This window comes from Aythya fuligula, chromosome 2 (assembly GCF_009819795.1).
Source record: "Aythya fuligula isolate bAytFul2 chromosome 2, bAytFul2.pri, whole genome shotgun sequence".
In the NCBI taxonomy this organism is placed as follows: domain Eukaryota; kingdom Metazoa; phylum Chordata; class Aves; order Anseriformes; family Anatidae; genus Aythya; species Aythya fuligula.
Genome location: NC_045560.1, coordinates 33,466,086 through 33,481,248, shown reverse-complemented (window position 1 = coordinate 33,481,248; position 15,163 = coordinate 33,466,086). Strand labels below are relative to the sequence as shown.

Below are 15,163 nucleotides of genomic sequence, written 5' to 3'. Positions count from 1 at the left end.
CGCTTAAATCTCTTACAGCCTTTCTCTCCTTTCCCCATTGTTGATGATATGCACACCCAGCCATACAGATCTTCCTAGGAGAGACAACCTTCTCACACATGATCCTTATGAGAGGTCTCTACTCAGCAACCCTGAAAAGCCCTCTAACAACAGTTTCATTTGTAAATCGGTGAGGGAAGAAGTGGGTTTTGGTAGAGCTGGAAGTGGCCCGAGACAACTTGTCTCAATGGGGCAAAATAACTATTGTTATCGAGCTTAACAAAATGGCACAGCATGGGAGACATACTGAGCCAGAGAGCAGCTGGTTGTAATTCACACTGTTTTTCAGAAAACACTAATCGTTCCCGAACAGACCTCTTTGATGATTGGTCTTTCCTGCATTTCCAATTTGTCACTTTCTCTTATGATAAGGTCAGCAGTGACAGCACTTCCTGACATTAACAGCTGTGGCTTTTAAAAGGGTCATTGTGGAACTACTAATTGCAGTAATTTCATTAGCATAAATTATTTATTCTGCCATTCATTTATCTCTCTTTTTTTTTTTTTTCTTTCCCCCTAATACTACATTGTATTTTTCAATATATGCCCATTCAGGGTTGTAGGCAAAGGAAATTATTATTGCTAATTTAGCCTTATTACAAAAAATCAAACAAAAAAGAATTGATACAGTAACAAAATCTGATTTAACTGCAGTTCACTAGAAAGTATAACGTAGCTTGAAGCCAATAATGAATAGACTGTTCTGAATCAAATTCAATACTTCCCCAAACTACTGAGCAATAAGGCTATATAAAATCCGAAAGAAAATATAAGGGTGATGTCTGTTCATTCATATGTAATCTCTCTATTCCAGGCCTTGTCTGATTGACTTTAAGCATGCAAAAGTGAAAAATTGAAGTTTCTAAGAGAGCTTAGACACGAGTTTTGACTGTGTCCTCCTTATTATTTTCCTAAAGATATAAATCTGTCCTTAACAAGTCAAATCATGATAAATCAAAAAAGACCAGCATCCCTGAATTTGAATGCATCCTGCAGGCCATTATCAAGCCTGGGAGTAACAGGAACCCAGGTTTGGAAGGATGAGAAAACGGGGAAGTACGTGTGTATATGGGGAAAAGAATAAAAGGCAAGGAGAAAAGGGAAAAAGTTGTTTCAGACTTCTTTCCCTTATCATATGTTGTAAAACACTTTGGAGTATGATACCGTAAGAACATAATTAATTTATCCTTGGTATGCTTGATAGTGTGCGATGTTTAGTGCTAAGACACGAAGAAGCAGCATGAAAGACAGCTGCAGCAAAATATATATTCAGATCATATAGCAGAGATGTACGCTGAATTTATTTTAAAAGGGCTTGATTAAATAATTCTGGTTCTTTTATTCTGTACTCAATGCTGATATATGAAAGTAGCTGTACGTAAGGGAGACTGTGTATATTTTGAATATAGAGATGAAATATTTATGTTAAAATACTTTAGATCATGTTTTATACCAAATGAGGTATGTAAGTTCATTAAGCTCGGTATGTGTATTTCAGTAACATTTCAGTGTTTGCTTGTGCTCTTTTTACATGCAAGTTCAGCAATTTGATTATTGAAACAGAAGAGGGCTCTTTTCCTTTCTTTTCTCTGAAGGAATCTAAGACATCCAAATCAATTAAATTTTGGATACTCTCCATTTCCCTGCAATCATCTCTGGATTGACAACATCTTAACCCACACTTTGGCCAGTGTCTCAAGTGAAAAGGAGAGCATGGTACCTATGTTCTGGGAAGCTTCAGCTGGCACCAGAATTAGGTAGGATCACCACTTCTTTCTGTCCAGATACATTCACACAAGGCAGACAGGACATTCACACCATCCTTCATAGCAGCTCAGCATCTCCCTGCTGAGCTCAGTCTGCAGCCTACTTCCCCAGATAGGCTTTATCTTCCAGAAAAGTGGCTGGACTTGATTTGAAAATACAGAGATGGAGAATCCAAGACTCCCTTCCCCATTCTCACAATCACCCTGTTTTTTTTTTTTTTTTTTTTTTTTTTTTTTTTTTTTTTTTCCTGGTTTTCCCTTAGCATTTAAACACAGAAATTTTCCACACCCTCATCAGGTATATATAATGACATATCTATATAGAACTTTTACAAGGAAAAAAAAATCATTAGCTTAACTTCAAGCTACCTTAATTAAATATGCAATATAATTATAATTATACAGTTACATAAAATCTAACAATTACTTTTTTTTTTTTTTTTTTTTTTAAATACTGAAAAAGGATAATTAAGAGCTAAGTGTCAATTATGCCAAGATAATTACTGATCTTGCATCACTCTTCATAACGGGCAGCACAGTTACGGTATGTTTCAGGCACACATCAGTTGTCGCTAACGATTTTTATACTAGCAACAAACAAAATTCCTGAGATATCTGAAATGGAGCAAGTGAAACTGTATCAACACATCAGCACCAAGGCCCAGAAAAGGAGGCTGCCTGCTATAAATCTCTGACAGACCAGATGGCAGTCTGCAGCCTGTATTTTGGGGTGGTCCTTTGCCATCCTGCTCCTCTTACTCTGATAGCCTAATACCTCTGCAATGCTCCTGAACCTGCTCCCTTTACTACCCACCTTTCTGTGACCATTCTCCCTTCACTTCCCATTTATTCATCCTCTATCTGCTGTTTTGATTCTCTTCTCCTTCGGTTGAGCCCTGCTCCTTTTATAGCACTGTCATAGTTTCTCTTATTTCCACACTTCCTTATGACCTCTGTGCTCTGGGTTCACTTTTTCCATCACTTTCTAATTATTCTAAGTATTCTCCTAATACTTTTTTTTTTTTTTTTTTTTTTTTTTTTTTTTTTTTTTTTTACATTCTGCTGTATTTGTTGCTTTTCTGTTTGGCTGCACACGCAGGCATGACTCAGGCACCACGTTCGGCTTTACATGTGTTGATGACAGAAACCTTCACTCATGGACAATAGAGAAACATGTTGTTTTGTTACCCACCATTTATTTCACTTTCTGGGAACTGAACGGGAACAATATCTACTGGGAACAGTTAGCACCTATGTGCAAAAGAGACTTATAAATGGTTGCTGAGATCAGTGAATTCTTTCCTAAATAACTGGAATTATATAGAAATATAGTCCTTAACTATTAAAAAAAAAAAAGTTTCAGTATTAAAAGCCTAAATTCTGATGACCAGATGTATTTTCAAAGGAGAAAAATATAATTAGTTAAGGATCGGGGAAAAAAAAAAAAAAAAAAAAAAAAAGGCAAATTTCTATTCTCTCTCTCTTTTTTTTTATTTTTTTTTCTCCACATTGTCTTTAAAAATAAATGGGAATATGCAGGTTGGTATCAAATTCAAAAAAAAAAAAAAAAAAAAAAAAAAAGGCAAAAACCCCACTTAGCGCACTGGACAGCAAATAGCTGTTATACTCACACTTCACATTTTCTGTAAACTGATAAAATAAAGCCGGAGGTGCTGGTGGAAAACACAACCAAGGAGGCTCAGCACAGCCCTCTGCTTCCCTTGCAGTCCTATAGGAGGCACCAGCACGCCGCGGAGCAGCCTCTGCCGCTGGACCGCAGCACTTTTCTGCCCAGACACCTGCAGGCTTTTTTTTTTTTTTTTTACCTTTTGTTGTTGTTATTATTATTACTTTTTTTTTTTTTTTTTTTTTTTAAATTTCACGTCCTCACCAAAAGTCACACTACAGACTGGTCAGGAGCAACGGGGGAGTGAGTACCCGGATATTAAAGCTCTAAACGTGTTTGTCATGTGGTTCCAGAGGAAATTTTCACCTGCTTGGTTGCTGAGCTGAAGGAAAACTTGCAGCTTTTCTTTAGGTAGCCTGGACTGTGCGCTGCAAAATTGCAGCCTCACTTGCTACAGCACTAGTATATATATTCAACTATATTGTGAAGGGTTAAATAAATTCTGAACTTATGAAGATCTTAAACACTCTAGAACTGAAGGATTCTGCAAAGACAAGAGTGCTATAAATTACAATGCTTTTTTTTTTTTTTTTTTTTTCCCCCACTCACTTCTTTGCCTGAGAGACCTATCTAAATTCCTCTGAAGGACCAGGGCAGTGACATGCCCCCAAAAATGCAGCAGGGTGAACAAAATCAAGGACAACAAATATGCAAGAAGGGGTGAAAAAAAAAGCACTGTATTTTCTTTTTCCCCATCAGCTTATTCAGTTATCGATCTTTCAATATTCTCTTGCTTTCTTATAAGGCTGACAAGCTGGAGGCTCTGTACCTCGACCACCTCAGTTCCTCAATGGACCTCCTGTGGATGGAGCACAGGGCCTCCTGCAGCCACGGCCGAAGCTATCAATAGCGGCACAGCTCATGATGGCTGGGAACTTCCAAGCTGGGGCTCTCAGCATGCATCCACCAGGGAGAAACACAGAATGATCTGCAGGGAGGAGGGAGGAAGAGAGGAAGAAAGGAATTACACGGCGAGTGGAGGCCTTCAAAGAAAGGCACGTAGTGAACCATGGCCCCGCGCTGGTGCAAGCCAGCTCGCAGCTGAGGCTCTGAACCAATTTGGCAGCTAATAAATTCAGTCAGCTAGAATTTTACCTTGGGCAAATACGTTTTTACTCCCTTTGCACTGTACGCATACTGCATACTTACCGTTTCCACCCCATCTCTCCATGTGGAGATAGTTGCTCAGTCTGATGTCTGTAAGTAGGAATGCAGCCACACGCACGCACTGGCACGCAGACAGCCAGAAGGCACGCATTCAGATAGTCCCTCTGACGCAAAGCCAGCTCTTGGGTTCTTAAACCTATTCAAGCCACTTCCAGCCATTCTAACACACACTGCAACTCCATTAAAAGAATGTAAAGGAAATGAGATTAGGATCTTGGTTTCTATGTGACTGTTTAGGGGCCATTTTTTACAAAAGGGGAAAGGGATGCCCAAACTAGGCTAAAATAGTCAGAGAAGACTAAATCTGTATTTGGTTTATCCAAGGCAATTCACATTTGAGAAGGATTATTCCAGTCTCTTAGTTGTTGTCTGTGGACCTACTTACTGCATTAGCATACGGTTTGGCTACTGTGTTTGCTTTTGGTTAATTAGCAAAATGACAGACATCAAGCTGTTAAGATGGGTCCGGACTGTTCTGTCTTAACACTGAAGTGTATAGGACCACTGTCTTATACACTGAATCCCATGAAATAAGATTTATTTATTGAAGTACAGGACTTCTTAAATCATACAGCAATAATATTGTTCATTTCAACACAAAATATCTAAATGGTATCAGAACAGATTATCTCTAGCCCAACAACCACAAGAGGCAGGAAAATTTTGTTGGGCACACTAAGGAAGTGATTTTTTTTTTCCTGCCTCTGGAGTAATCTGTAAGTGACATTACATGTTAAAATAAAACTATCTGAAAAAAAAGCTAAGCCAGATGAAAAAGACAGAAGTGCAGAGAGAGAGAAAAAAAAAAAAAAAAAAAAAAAAAAAGGAAGGAGAAAAGGAGGAGGTTGACCTGGGACAATATCTCACTGGGTTTTAAAGCAGTCAGAGAGAAAAAGTGGTAAGTAACAGTGGAAAAAGCTTCTATGCATTCTTGAAAGAAAATGGAAAAGACTTGCTACTATCTTGTAGTTTCTAAAAATACATCTCTGCACTAGAAAACTCCAGACAATTTCTGCAATTAAGCTTTAGTTATGAGAAAAGATGATTAAGTTTCAGTAGAGCTAAGTCAAAACAAGAAAATCTTTTACCATTATTCATAACCCTCCCAGACAGAAAAACGTCTCCTAGGGTATGTATAACTTTGCAAGGTTTGGATTTTATGCTGTACCATAGGTAATATGCATTCTTATTTTCCACTCTTTTTAGAAAAATCAATTAATAAGTGGTCTTTGATCACAAGCACTGGTCAGTCTGTATCTCACAGAAAATTTCTTTCTCATGGCAGCATAAAAGGAGTGGGATTTTGAGATTATTGAAAGCTTCAGATCAATGACACCATTTTCAGAAGCGTAACAGCAAGAAAAACAGAAATGGTCCAGTTCTGTTGGGAGTCATGGTGGAAATAGGAAAGGCAGAAGTGAGAAACAATCATAAAAGCAAGAAGAGGTAGAAAGCTCAAAAAAGGTATGAGGAGGAAGCAAGAAAGGCAAACAGAAGTATTGATGGTCTTCCATGTTGTGGCAGACTGGAAGAGAAATGATACAGACAAAAATTACAAGGGGCGCAAAATAGAGAAGAATTCACTGAAATTTTTACTGATGGGTAAACCATAAGTATTAAATAAGTTAGAGCCCCACTGCACTGTGAGCTAACTGCATGTTCCACTTTTTAAATCCATTTTATTTTTTGTTTCTAAATTGAGAGTATTCACAAGTCTATTTTCAATGTGCTTACCAGTTTCCCATAAGTACAACATCTCACAGTACATTTTTAATCTGTCTCATAAAACTGGATGTGGAAGACTATTTCAAGTTAAAACAGAGTTTGAATCCCCCTACTGATCTAGTTTATTGTCAGAGAGAAAATACCTCTCTCAGGTGAGCCTAAAATGCTTCTAACCACAGGTGAGTTGCACATAGCCTAGAATGTATTTGTGAGTGTGTCAGCAAGAGAAACCAATGGTTTAAAATCAATTGTGGCCTTTGACAAGAATTACAAGCATCAGTGCACGTTATCTCATTTGAAAGAAGAATGTCCAATGCTGTTTTCTAGAGTCTCGGCAGAAATATAGCTTCTGGTCTATGCTCATGCAAAAAAGACAATGGAGTCTAGGTAGTCCAGGGACAATACAAAGACCAGCCACCTGATCAGCAAAGTGGTCAGAGGTACAGAGAAGATTTCATCTACTTTGAATGTATTCAAGAGAAGCAAATGGCAGAAATATCCACACAAAAAATCCATTTTAACAAAGTAATGAAAACTGTGCTAGAATTTTAGAAATACCACAGAAAGATCTTGGAACTTACAGCAAGATCTTACCATGCTGATCAAAGAGAAGAACAAACAAGGAAGCAGTAATCAAAAAGATGCAAGAATAAATTGTTTCCACCCCAAAACTCTGAGTTAGAGAAGTAACATAGATGAAGAATCTTCTAGGTCTGTTTCAGGATTCTCAAATACCCTAGACAAATCTTAGAACTTTCTGGAGTTTCTTCTCTGTTACACCATAAGCCCTTTGATTAGACATTCTCATTCACATCAGTTTGTTTTCTGATAAAATTCTAAATTCAGTTATAGTATTATAAAAATAGTGAGAAATGTTTACATTTGGGGCACCCCATTTTCTATTCTCATTCTTCTAGCAGCCACCTTCTTGGATCTGTATACCACCCTTAATATGGTAGCAACAGTAATGGAGAGCCTAGAGATATCTGTCCCCCCTATAATGTTCTTCTTACAAATGCCCTTGTTGTAGCAGTGGTGCCAAACAATCTATCACACCTTAAAAGCTGCAAAACACACAGAGACTTGCTGGAAGTTATCTTTTCCACCCTCCTACACTGCTCACATTGCTCATGTTTGGACTTAGCCCTCTAAGTATTGGACTGCAAGAAGAGTCCAAATCAAAGTTTGGGGCGGTATGCCAAACAGCAATCTTTTACTATTCTATTTTGCTAAATCTATTTAGCATTTTCCTTAATTCTGTGCTTTACATAACATTTTATGCTTCCTAAATATCAATTTGTATGAATGATTACTATTCGTGCTCTACATGTATTTATACCAGTCTTATGTTGAGCTTTAGGGGAGAAGGTACTTCCTCTAATGTCATTTGATGGGAGTGATTTATAAGAACTATTAACTATAAGGAGCTGCATTAAATTATATACACTGTGGATCCCTGAGAAGATAATAGTGGAATTTCAGGATTGCGTACTAACTTTCTGCTAGTCTCTAAATGTCAGATTTAGTAAATCATACCCATAACCCATCTGCTTGCTCTTTGATCTTGGCCACCCCACCAAAAAAAAAGTCTGAAAGTTTAAGAGTACATTATAGTAGTATGTTCTAATCTTTATTCTAATCTCATGCTTATCCAACACTAGAGCTCATGTGGATTACCGCAGTCTCTCAACACTTCCATAACAAATGAGCAAGGAACAGGGTGTAAACTGACTGATGAGTGAAGGCAGACAGGAGAAAAATGGATGAAATATCTAGCAAAAGCTGGTAAACATAACAAGTGAAACATTTTCATGCAGACAACCAAGATATAAAAATTACAGTAAGGGTATCTCATACAGTAATAGAAAGGCTTAAGAAGTTCTCCAAGGCAAATCCATTCCTTTCTTTGAAAGAAATGTGGATTGAAAGGTACAACACAAGTCTTTCATATGACATTTTTAAGATTTAAATTGGCACAATTGTATCACAAAGATAATAAGTGTGGATGGAGTACTACACATATCACTATGTCACTTCTCAGCTCAGCCTCTTCCCGCTGTTCTCAGATACACGAGCTCTCTAGGTTCGCTTAGTGCTTCAAACAAAGCCAGACAAATAACAGTATCTTAATACTAACGAACTACAAAGAGCCACAGCACAGGCTTGACCATTGATCTGATAGAGCCCATTCTGTTTAAGTGTCAGTACACTCACTTGTATGGTTTTGGTCCCTGGGAAACTACATGATGCTGTGGCAGGAGTAAAGCACTGTACAGACCAGGAATCATCCCTAGATGGCTCTGCAATGACACCACCATTTTGGGGGCAGAGCAAGGGAAAAGCTGTGTTACATGGATGCCAGCCATGTCCTGACACTAGTCTTCAGCATCACAAAATGAACTTCAAATTTACTAGCATAGATATATCCTTAAAATCAGTTTTCTACAACACTCAAGATGTAAAGGCCAACATCCAAATAAATTAATAATAATAAAAAAAGCTTGGAGTTTTTATGGAGAAACATGAACCTCATAAGAACTTGCCAATTGCAGAAGATATTTTTTGTGCTACAGAACTTATGAACTCTGAATAGGTTCTCAGCTGTCTAACAACATAACTGAGCCTTCATTTGCTGGGGGAGCAGTAGCTGCATCTGCCTCTCCCTGGTTCACCTGCCTCCTTGGTGGCAACTGGTTCGTAACTTCAGAAATTGTTTGGAAGGTGGGATTGTTCAAGTGTTAGACAACACCATCTCTTGTACACTTACTTCCCCATGAATCAGACAAAAATAATCTTGTCTGGGCTAATATTAGTCTAACACAGAACCAGAATCCCTAAAAACGTGTATCTCTGGCTGGAATTAAAGCATTCAAGTTGATAGGCATTTATCCCCTTGAAGAAACAACAGTGACAGCTGGCCAAAAGCCAGGCCATGTTGGGGCTGTACAAGTGCCTCTCTGCTTCACAGATGAAAGATGTTGTCAGTTGCAAAACAGACCACAAGGAAAAGCTAACATGCCCTGATGAAAGAGGATTTGGAAATGAAGATAATAATTTAAAAGAAAGGTATTAGTAATAACATTACTAATTACACCTCAAGATTACCTGTGGTGATACGATGTAGGGCACCTGCCTATGTTTTATATTAATTCTGGCTGAAGCATGAAAATGCTGGACTGCTGAGTCCCTTAGAAAATATGGCACCAGCTAAATACTAACAGGACTATGCAAGGAGGAGAACATGATAAGGATGTTATGGCTAAAGCAGTTTAGTCCAGTTTGAGTATTGGAAATGCACTGGAGAAATGGCATTCCCCCAAAATAGGAGAATAATTAGTTCTTATTGCTGGGACTTAGCAGCAGCCAGAATTGAGAGACTGTAAACTTAGAAACGTGAGAAAAACAGTTAATGAGGAAACCTGTTCAAGAAAGGGGAGAAAACATTTGTAGCAGAGATCAGCAGCTTATGAAGAAAACTGGCTACACGGATATTGAATAACTGAGATTCAGTTAGAAAAAAAAAAAAAAGCCATATAATATGTAAGGCTTTATAATATATAATAAATTTTAAGAGCACTGAGGAAATCAAGAGAACTATTAAGAACTGTAGAACTCAGAAAAGTAAAGACCTGAAGAAGCAACTATTTCTCAAGGGCATGGATACGAGGCAAGAACAGCTAATCCTTGCTGTCCTTTGAACTCCATCTGATTTTGTTATTCTTTTGTTTTTGGCAACCTTTCAACTTTTTCCCAAAACTGGGATCAGGCCTAAACACCTTGGAGCTCACACGGCCTATAGAAACATACTTCTTAAATGTAAACTTTATGGTGAGCATACTCTTTCAAGTATTTCATCCCTGTCTTTCTTTCTAAGAAATTGTAGTAACTTGCAGAGTATTCAAGAGTGCTGCACAGCGATGTGGAATATTAAAAAAAGTGGACCTCCAACTAACTGTGAGCCTAACTTGTTAGCCTATGCAATGGTATACCTTAGCTCTGTCAGTACATTACCACTTACAGTGTTTAGCCATCAGTAGTGTTTGCCTAAGGAGTATTCTTATTTTTAATTTATTTCATCATTCATCACCAAAGCTTTTAAAATCCTCAGGTGCATATACATCCCTGAACACACTTCAGCTGTGGACCCATGTTTTCTAATGGTACAATCCACTGTCTTCAACTGACATGCTTCCAACTTACACTGACATAAATTTATACCTACATAAATGGCACGTTTTCAGTACATTAATAGCAGAATTGATTGTAACTTCTCGACTGAAAACAAACAAACAAAAACAACACAAAACCAAAGAAGTATGGTGGCCCAAAGAATGGCATTGTATAGCATTGTATAATTTAGATTCTTGAGCTGGGTTCTGTGTGGATTAGCACAAGATCTTGATTTTTTTTTTTTTTTAATGAAATGGGAAAATGAGACTATATCACTTCACTAAGGCTCAACATTCTGAAACCGTCTAAATTGTCCCCTTTTGTTCTCTTTCATGTTTTACTGGTCTTTTATTCTTCAAACCCAGAGAAAGTAGGAGGCAGGAGGTCACCCAGCACTAACTAAAAGTCCATACAGATATCTGCCAGTGTGTTAACTCATGAAATTTATGTCTTCTTTAATACTATAATGTATCTGCTTTGCTTCCTTGCAATATGAATAGATATCTCCTTCTCTTGCCTCCAGAAGTGCTAATTTGCACAGTGGGTGGACTGGTGAAATGGTTGCGAGGTAAAAGGCATTTGAAAGCTGGCTTTCAAAAAGCTCTTAAAAAGGAAAAAAAAAAAAAAAAAAAAAAAAAAAAAAAAAAAAGAGAGAGAGAGAAAAATGTAGAGGGGATAAGGAAAACACAAAGGGAAAGAAATGGGGAAGAAGAAAATAAAGGGATATTAGACACCATATTTTTCCGGTCCTTTCTTTAAAAATGTACACAAATGCAACATAGTTGTCATGAAACATAGACAAATAGTACTGACTAGAAACAGATATACTTAGGGTAAGGACTGCTATTGATCTTGTCACTGAAATCCAGAAAAGTAAAAACAGTATGAATATGTCAGACAGAATAGAATGTCAGCAAAACTGAAGCAAGAAAGAAAAAGAGTGAAGATGAGTGGAAAAAAAAAAAAAAAAGAAAAAAGAAAGAAAGAGGGAGAAAGTGGTATATTATAACCACTTTAACATCACAATAACTACTTTAACCTCATGATGTTCAACAAGTACCCAAGAAGTACCTCCAGCAGTTTTCTTTGGTGTCTGTCAATCCCTGGTCTGGGACTTCTTTTTGGACTCCTGCAATTATGCCCTCCACGTCTTCATCACTGAACAGATCTGGAACTGCTCCTGTGAAAAGACAAAGGGGAGGTTAGGAGAAGCCTTACACAATACACCCAGAGAAATAATCTACCTGGTATTTGGCTTGAAGGGGTTGCAGCATGTAACTAGAGATATGTTATGATAATAGATCAAGTAACAAAACAGTTTCTCTCCTGTTCCCCTTACCTTTTCACCTAAAGAGAACAACTTTTTTTTTTTTAAGGGAGAAGAAACAGCATTGCTTTAAAAAGGCAAAAATACTTGCCAATAGAAAATTCACCTACTAATGGTGTAACCCACAGAATAGTGGTTCCATTTTTTTTTCTTTCCCTTCAGGCTATTAGAAAAATGTTTTCCAGTTAGGTTTCAATAAAAAAATAAAAAAAATAAATAGTAGTTACAGCCCTTCAAGATGTTCTTCAACTGTATAACATTTTCTCTTCCTTTCTCCACATCCACACATTCAGAATCAAGATTCTCTTATGATGATCTTAAGATGGGTGAAACTGCATTACTGTTTGTTACACCCATACAGTCACAAAGAAATTTCTTGAAGTCAGTGAAATCATACCAAAGAAAGCATGATACTAAGTGAAAGAGATTCCCATCTCCCCCAAATCAGTGCACTTATGCGTGGTAAGCCTTAGCAATTTGTCTCCTCAGCGGGCTATGTTTTCTTAAGCAGGTTAGACGCAATTGTCAAGCTGGCTGGGTTGATTTGGCTTCTCTAAAGGCTTCCCTTACAAATACCTGAAAGAAACAATCCCTTCAAAGTTCAGTGAAACCACAGATCATTTGTCTTTGGAGATCTTTCAAGAAATGTGTTGGTCTAATCACCTGATGCCAACAAATCATTAATCAGCACAAGAAAGCGTTCATCTGGAACCTGGGCATCTGTCAGCAAAAACACTGTGGGCATGTTCTTGGCACCAGTCTTGATGTACAAACTGGCAAGATCTACCTGTAAGGAAAGAAGGCAATCGTTCATGTTCTGTTAAAACGTCGATACAGAGAAAGTGTGAAATGCATGTTAGTGAATGGCAATGCATTGCTGACTTCTTCCTTTTTTCAGTTTGTTTACATATTGCTCATTTGCTGCATAACATCCAACGTGAAAGGCAGCTTGCCTCTGTCCTCTGTATCTACTAACAAGCATTGAGGCTTTGACAAGACCAAGTGGTGAAGATAAGAACAGGCCACTAATGAATGAAATCCTCCTATGAATATACTAAAAATGGATATTTCAGCCCTACTGTCATGAAAGTCTTTTTTTATTTTTATTTTTTATTTTTTTTTCTTTTAAATGAGAAAGCTCTCCTAAATAAATTTACTTAAAGGCTGAGCAGTGAGGAGCTGCTACTTTTTCTGTCAAAACACATGGGTGCTCCAGAGAGAGACATGGGACCATTGTGCTAGCAGCTGTACAAACACAATCAAAGGTTGGAAAAGATCCCTGTAGTCATCTGGTCCAACTGTCCCCCTACCACCAATGTCACCCACTAAACCGTGTCCCTAAGCACCATGTCCAACCTTTCCTTAAATACCGTGGGGACAGTGACACCACTACCTCCCTGGGCAACCCATTCCAATGCCTAACTCCTCCTGAGAAGAAATTTCTCCTAATTTCCATCCTAAACCTCCCCTGGCACAACTTGAGGCCATTCCCTCTAGTCTTATCAATAGTTATCTGTGAGAAGAGGCTGACCCCCAGCTCCCCACACCTTTCTTTCAGGTAGCTGTAGAGAGCAATAAAGTCTCCCCTGAGCCTCCCTTCTCCAGACTAAACAACCCCAGTTCCTCAGCTGCTCCTCATAGGACTTGTGCTCCAGGCCCTTCACCAGCTTTGTAGCCCTTCTCTGGACATGCTCCAGGGCCTCAATGTCCTTCTTGTAGTGAGGGGCCCAAAGCTGAACACAGTACTCGAAGTGCAACCTCACCAGAGTGGAGTACAGGAGATGATTGTCTCCCTGGTTCTGCTGGCTACACTATTCCTGACACAAGCCAGGATGCCGTCAGCCTTCTTGGCCACCTGGGCACACTGCTGGCTCATGTTCAGGCAAGCATCAATCAGCACCCCCAGATCATTTTCCTCCGCATAGCTTTCCAGCCACTCTCCCCTCCAGGCCTTTAACATTGCATGGGGTTGTTGTGACCAAAGTGCAGGACCTGGCACTTGGCCATGTTGAACCTCATCTCATTGGCCTCTGCCCATCCACCTGTCAGCCCATCCACCCCTCAACCTGTCCAGGTCCCTCTGCAGGGCCTTCCTACTCTCCAGAAGAATGACACTTCCCCACAACTTGGGGTCATCTGCAAACTTACTGAGGGTTCACTCAATTCCTTCATCCAAATCATCAGTAAAGATATTAAAGAGGATGGGCCCCAACACCGAACTCTGGGGAACACCACAGGTGACCAGTCACCAGCTAGATTTCCCTCTGTTCACCACTGCTCTCTAGGCCGGTCCATCCAGCCAGCTTTTAACCCAGCAAAGAGTGCACCTGTCCAAGCCATGGGCTGCCAGCTTCTCCAGGAGAATACTGTGGGAGACCGCGACAAAGGCTTGGCTGAAGTCTAGGTAGACTATGTCAATAGCTTTTTCCTCATCCAGCAGGTGGGTTACTTGGTCATAGAAGGAGATGAGGTTGTTCAGGCAGGACTTGCCTTTCATGAGCCCATGCTGGGCCTGCCATCAGTTGTGATGGAGTGTAATTACATTTGAAATAAAAAATAAGGTCAATGCTGTCTGATATGATCATATTACCACATGACCCAGCAGACAGCAACTCCTTATATTTTTTTTAGCAGAGTATTATAAGTTTCCCACTCAGAAACAGCACAGGGGGAGTGATGACTTGTGCCTACACCTTGCACTACATATCATTTGCCCTGGGAAGGCGAGCACACTTAAGAGACCGTGTAAGATATCAAAGAATAGTCACCACCTTGACAAAACAGAACAGTGCATACCTCCCTTCTCTGAAAGCTGATGTCTCAGGCTGCAAGGCTAATATATAGCATCTGGGGAGACTACCTTGCACAAAATTTGGCCATAATCATATCCTCATTCAGCCTTGTCTGAGATTTAGAAGCATTGATTTTTGTACACATCGAGTGAAGAGGAAGGAAACATTTTGTTCCTTCCATGTTTGCTCACATAGATAAGGCTCAGCCTTGCAAAGCCCTGAGGCCTATAAGCCTGATAAATAACCTCATTGTAGTAACCTTCCTTATCTTTACATGAGCAGTTTCACTGATTAAATGATTCACATGCAACAAGGACAAAATTTTGCCCTGTGTTCACTCATAGCAGTTTTATTCACTACATCAATAAATGTGCAAAAAATTGTAGCAAAAAATTAATTTTAAATACCAGAATTTCAAACACATCTTGGTAACGTGTGATGTATCTGTCTTGGAGGAAGTGAAGAAACTACTAAATTTCTGTGAAACGTT

At 38.9% G+C, this 15,163-nt stretch overlaps 1 protein-coding gene across 1 annotated transcript in view; it reads right to left on the bottom strand.

The window, feature by feature from the left end:
- Positions 1 to 15,163, bottom strand: part of DNAH11 (dynein axonemal heavy chain 11) — a 102,635-nt gene that overhangs the window by 57,934 nt on the left and 29,538 nt on the right. Inside the window, 3 exon segments of the mRNA XM_032180628.1 lie at positions 4,349 to 4,420; positions 11,626 to 11,734; positions 12,545 to 12,668. Of these exon segments, the coding sequence (XP_032036519.1) occupies positions 4,349 to 4,420; positions 11,626 to 11,734; positions 12,545 to 12,668 (305 nt within the window).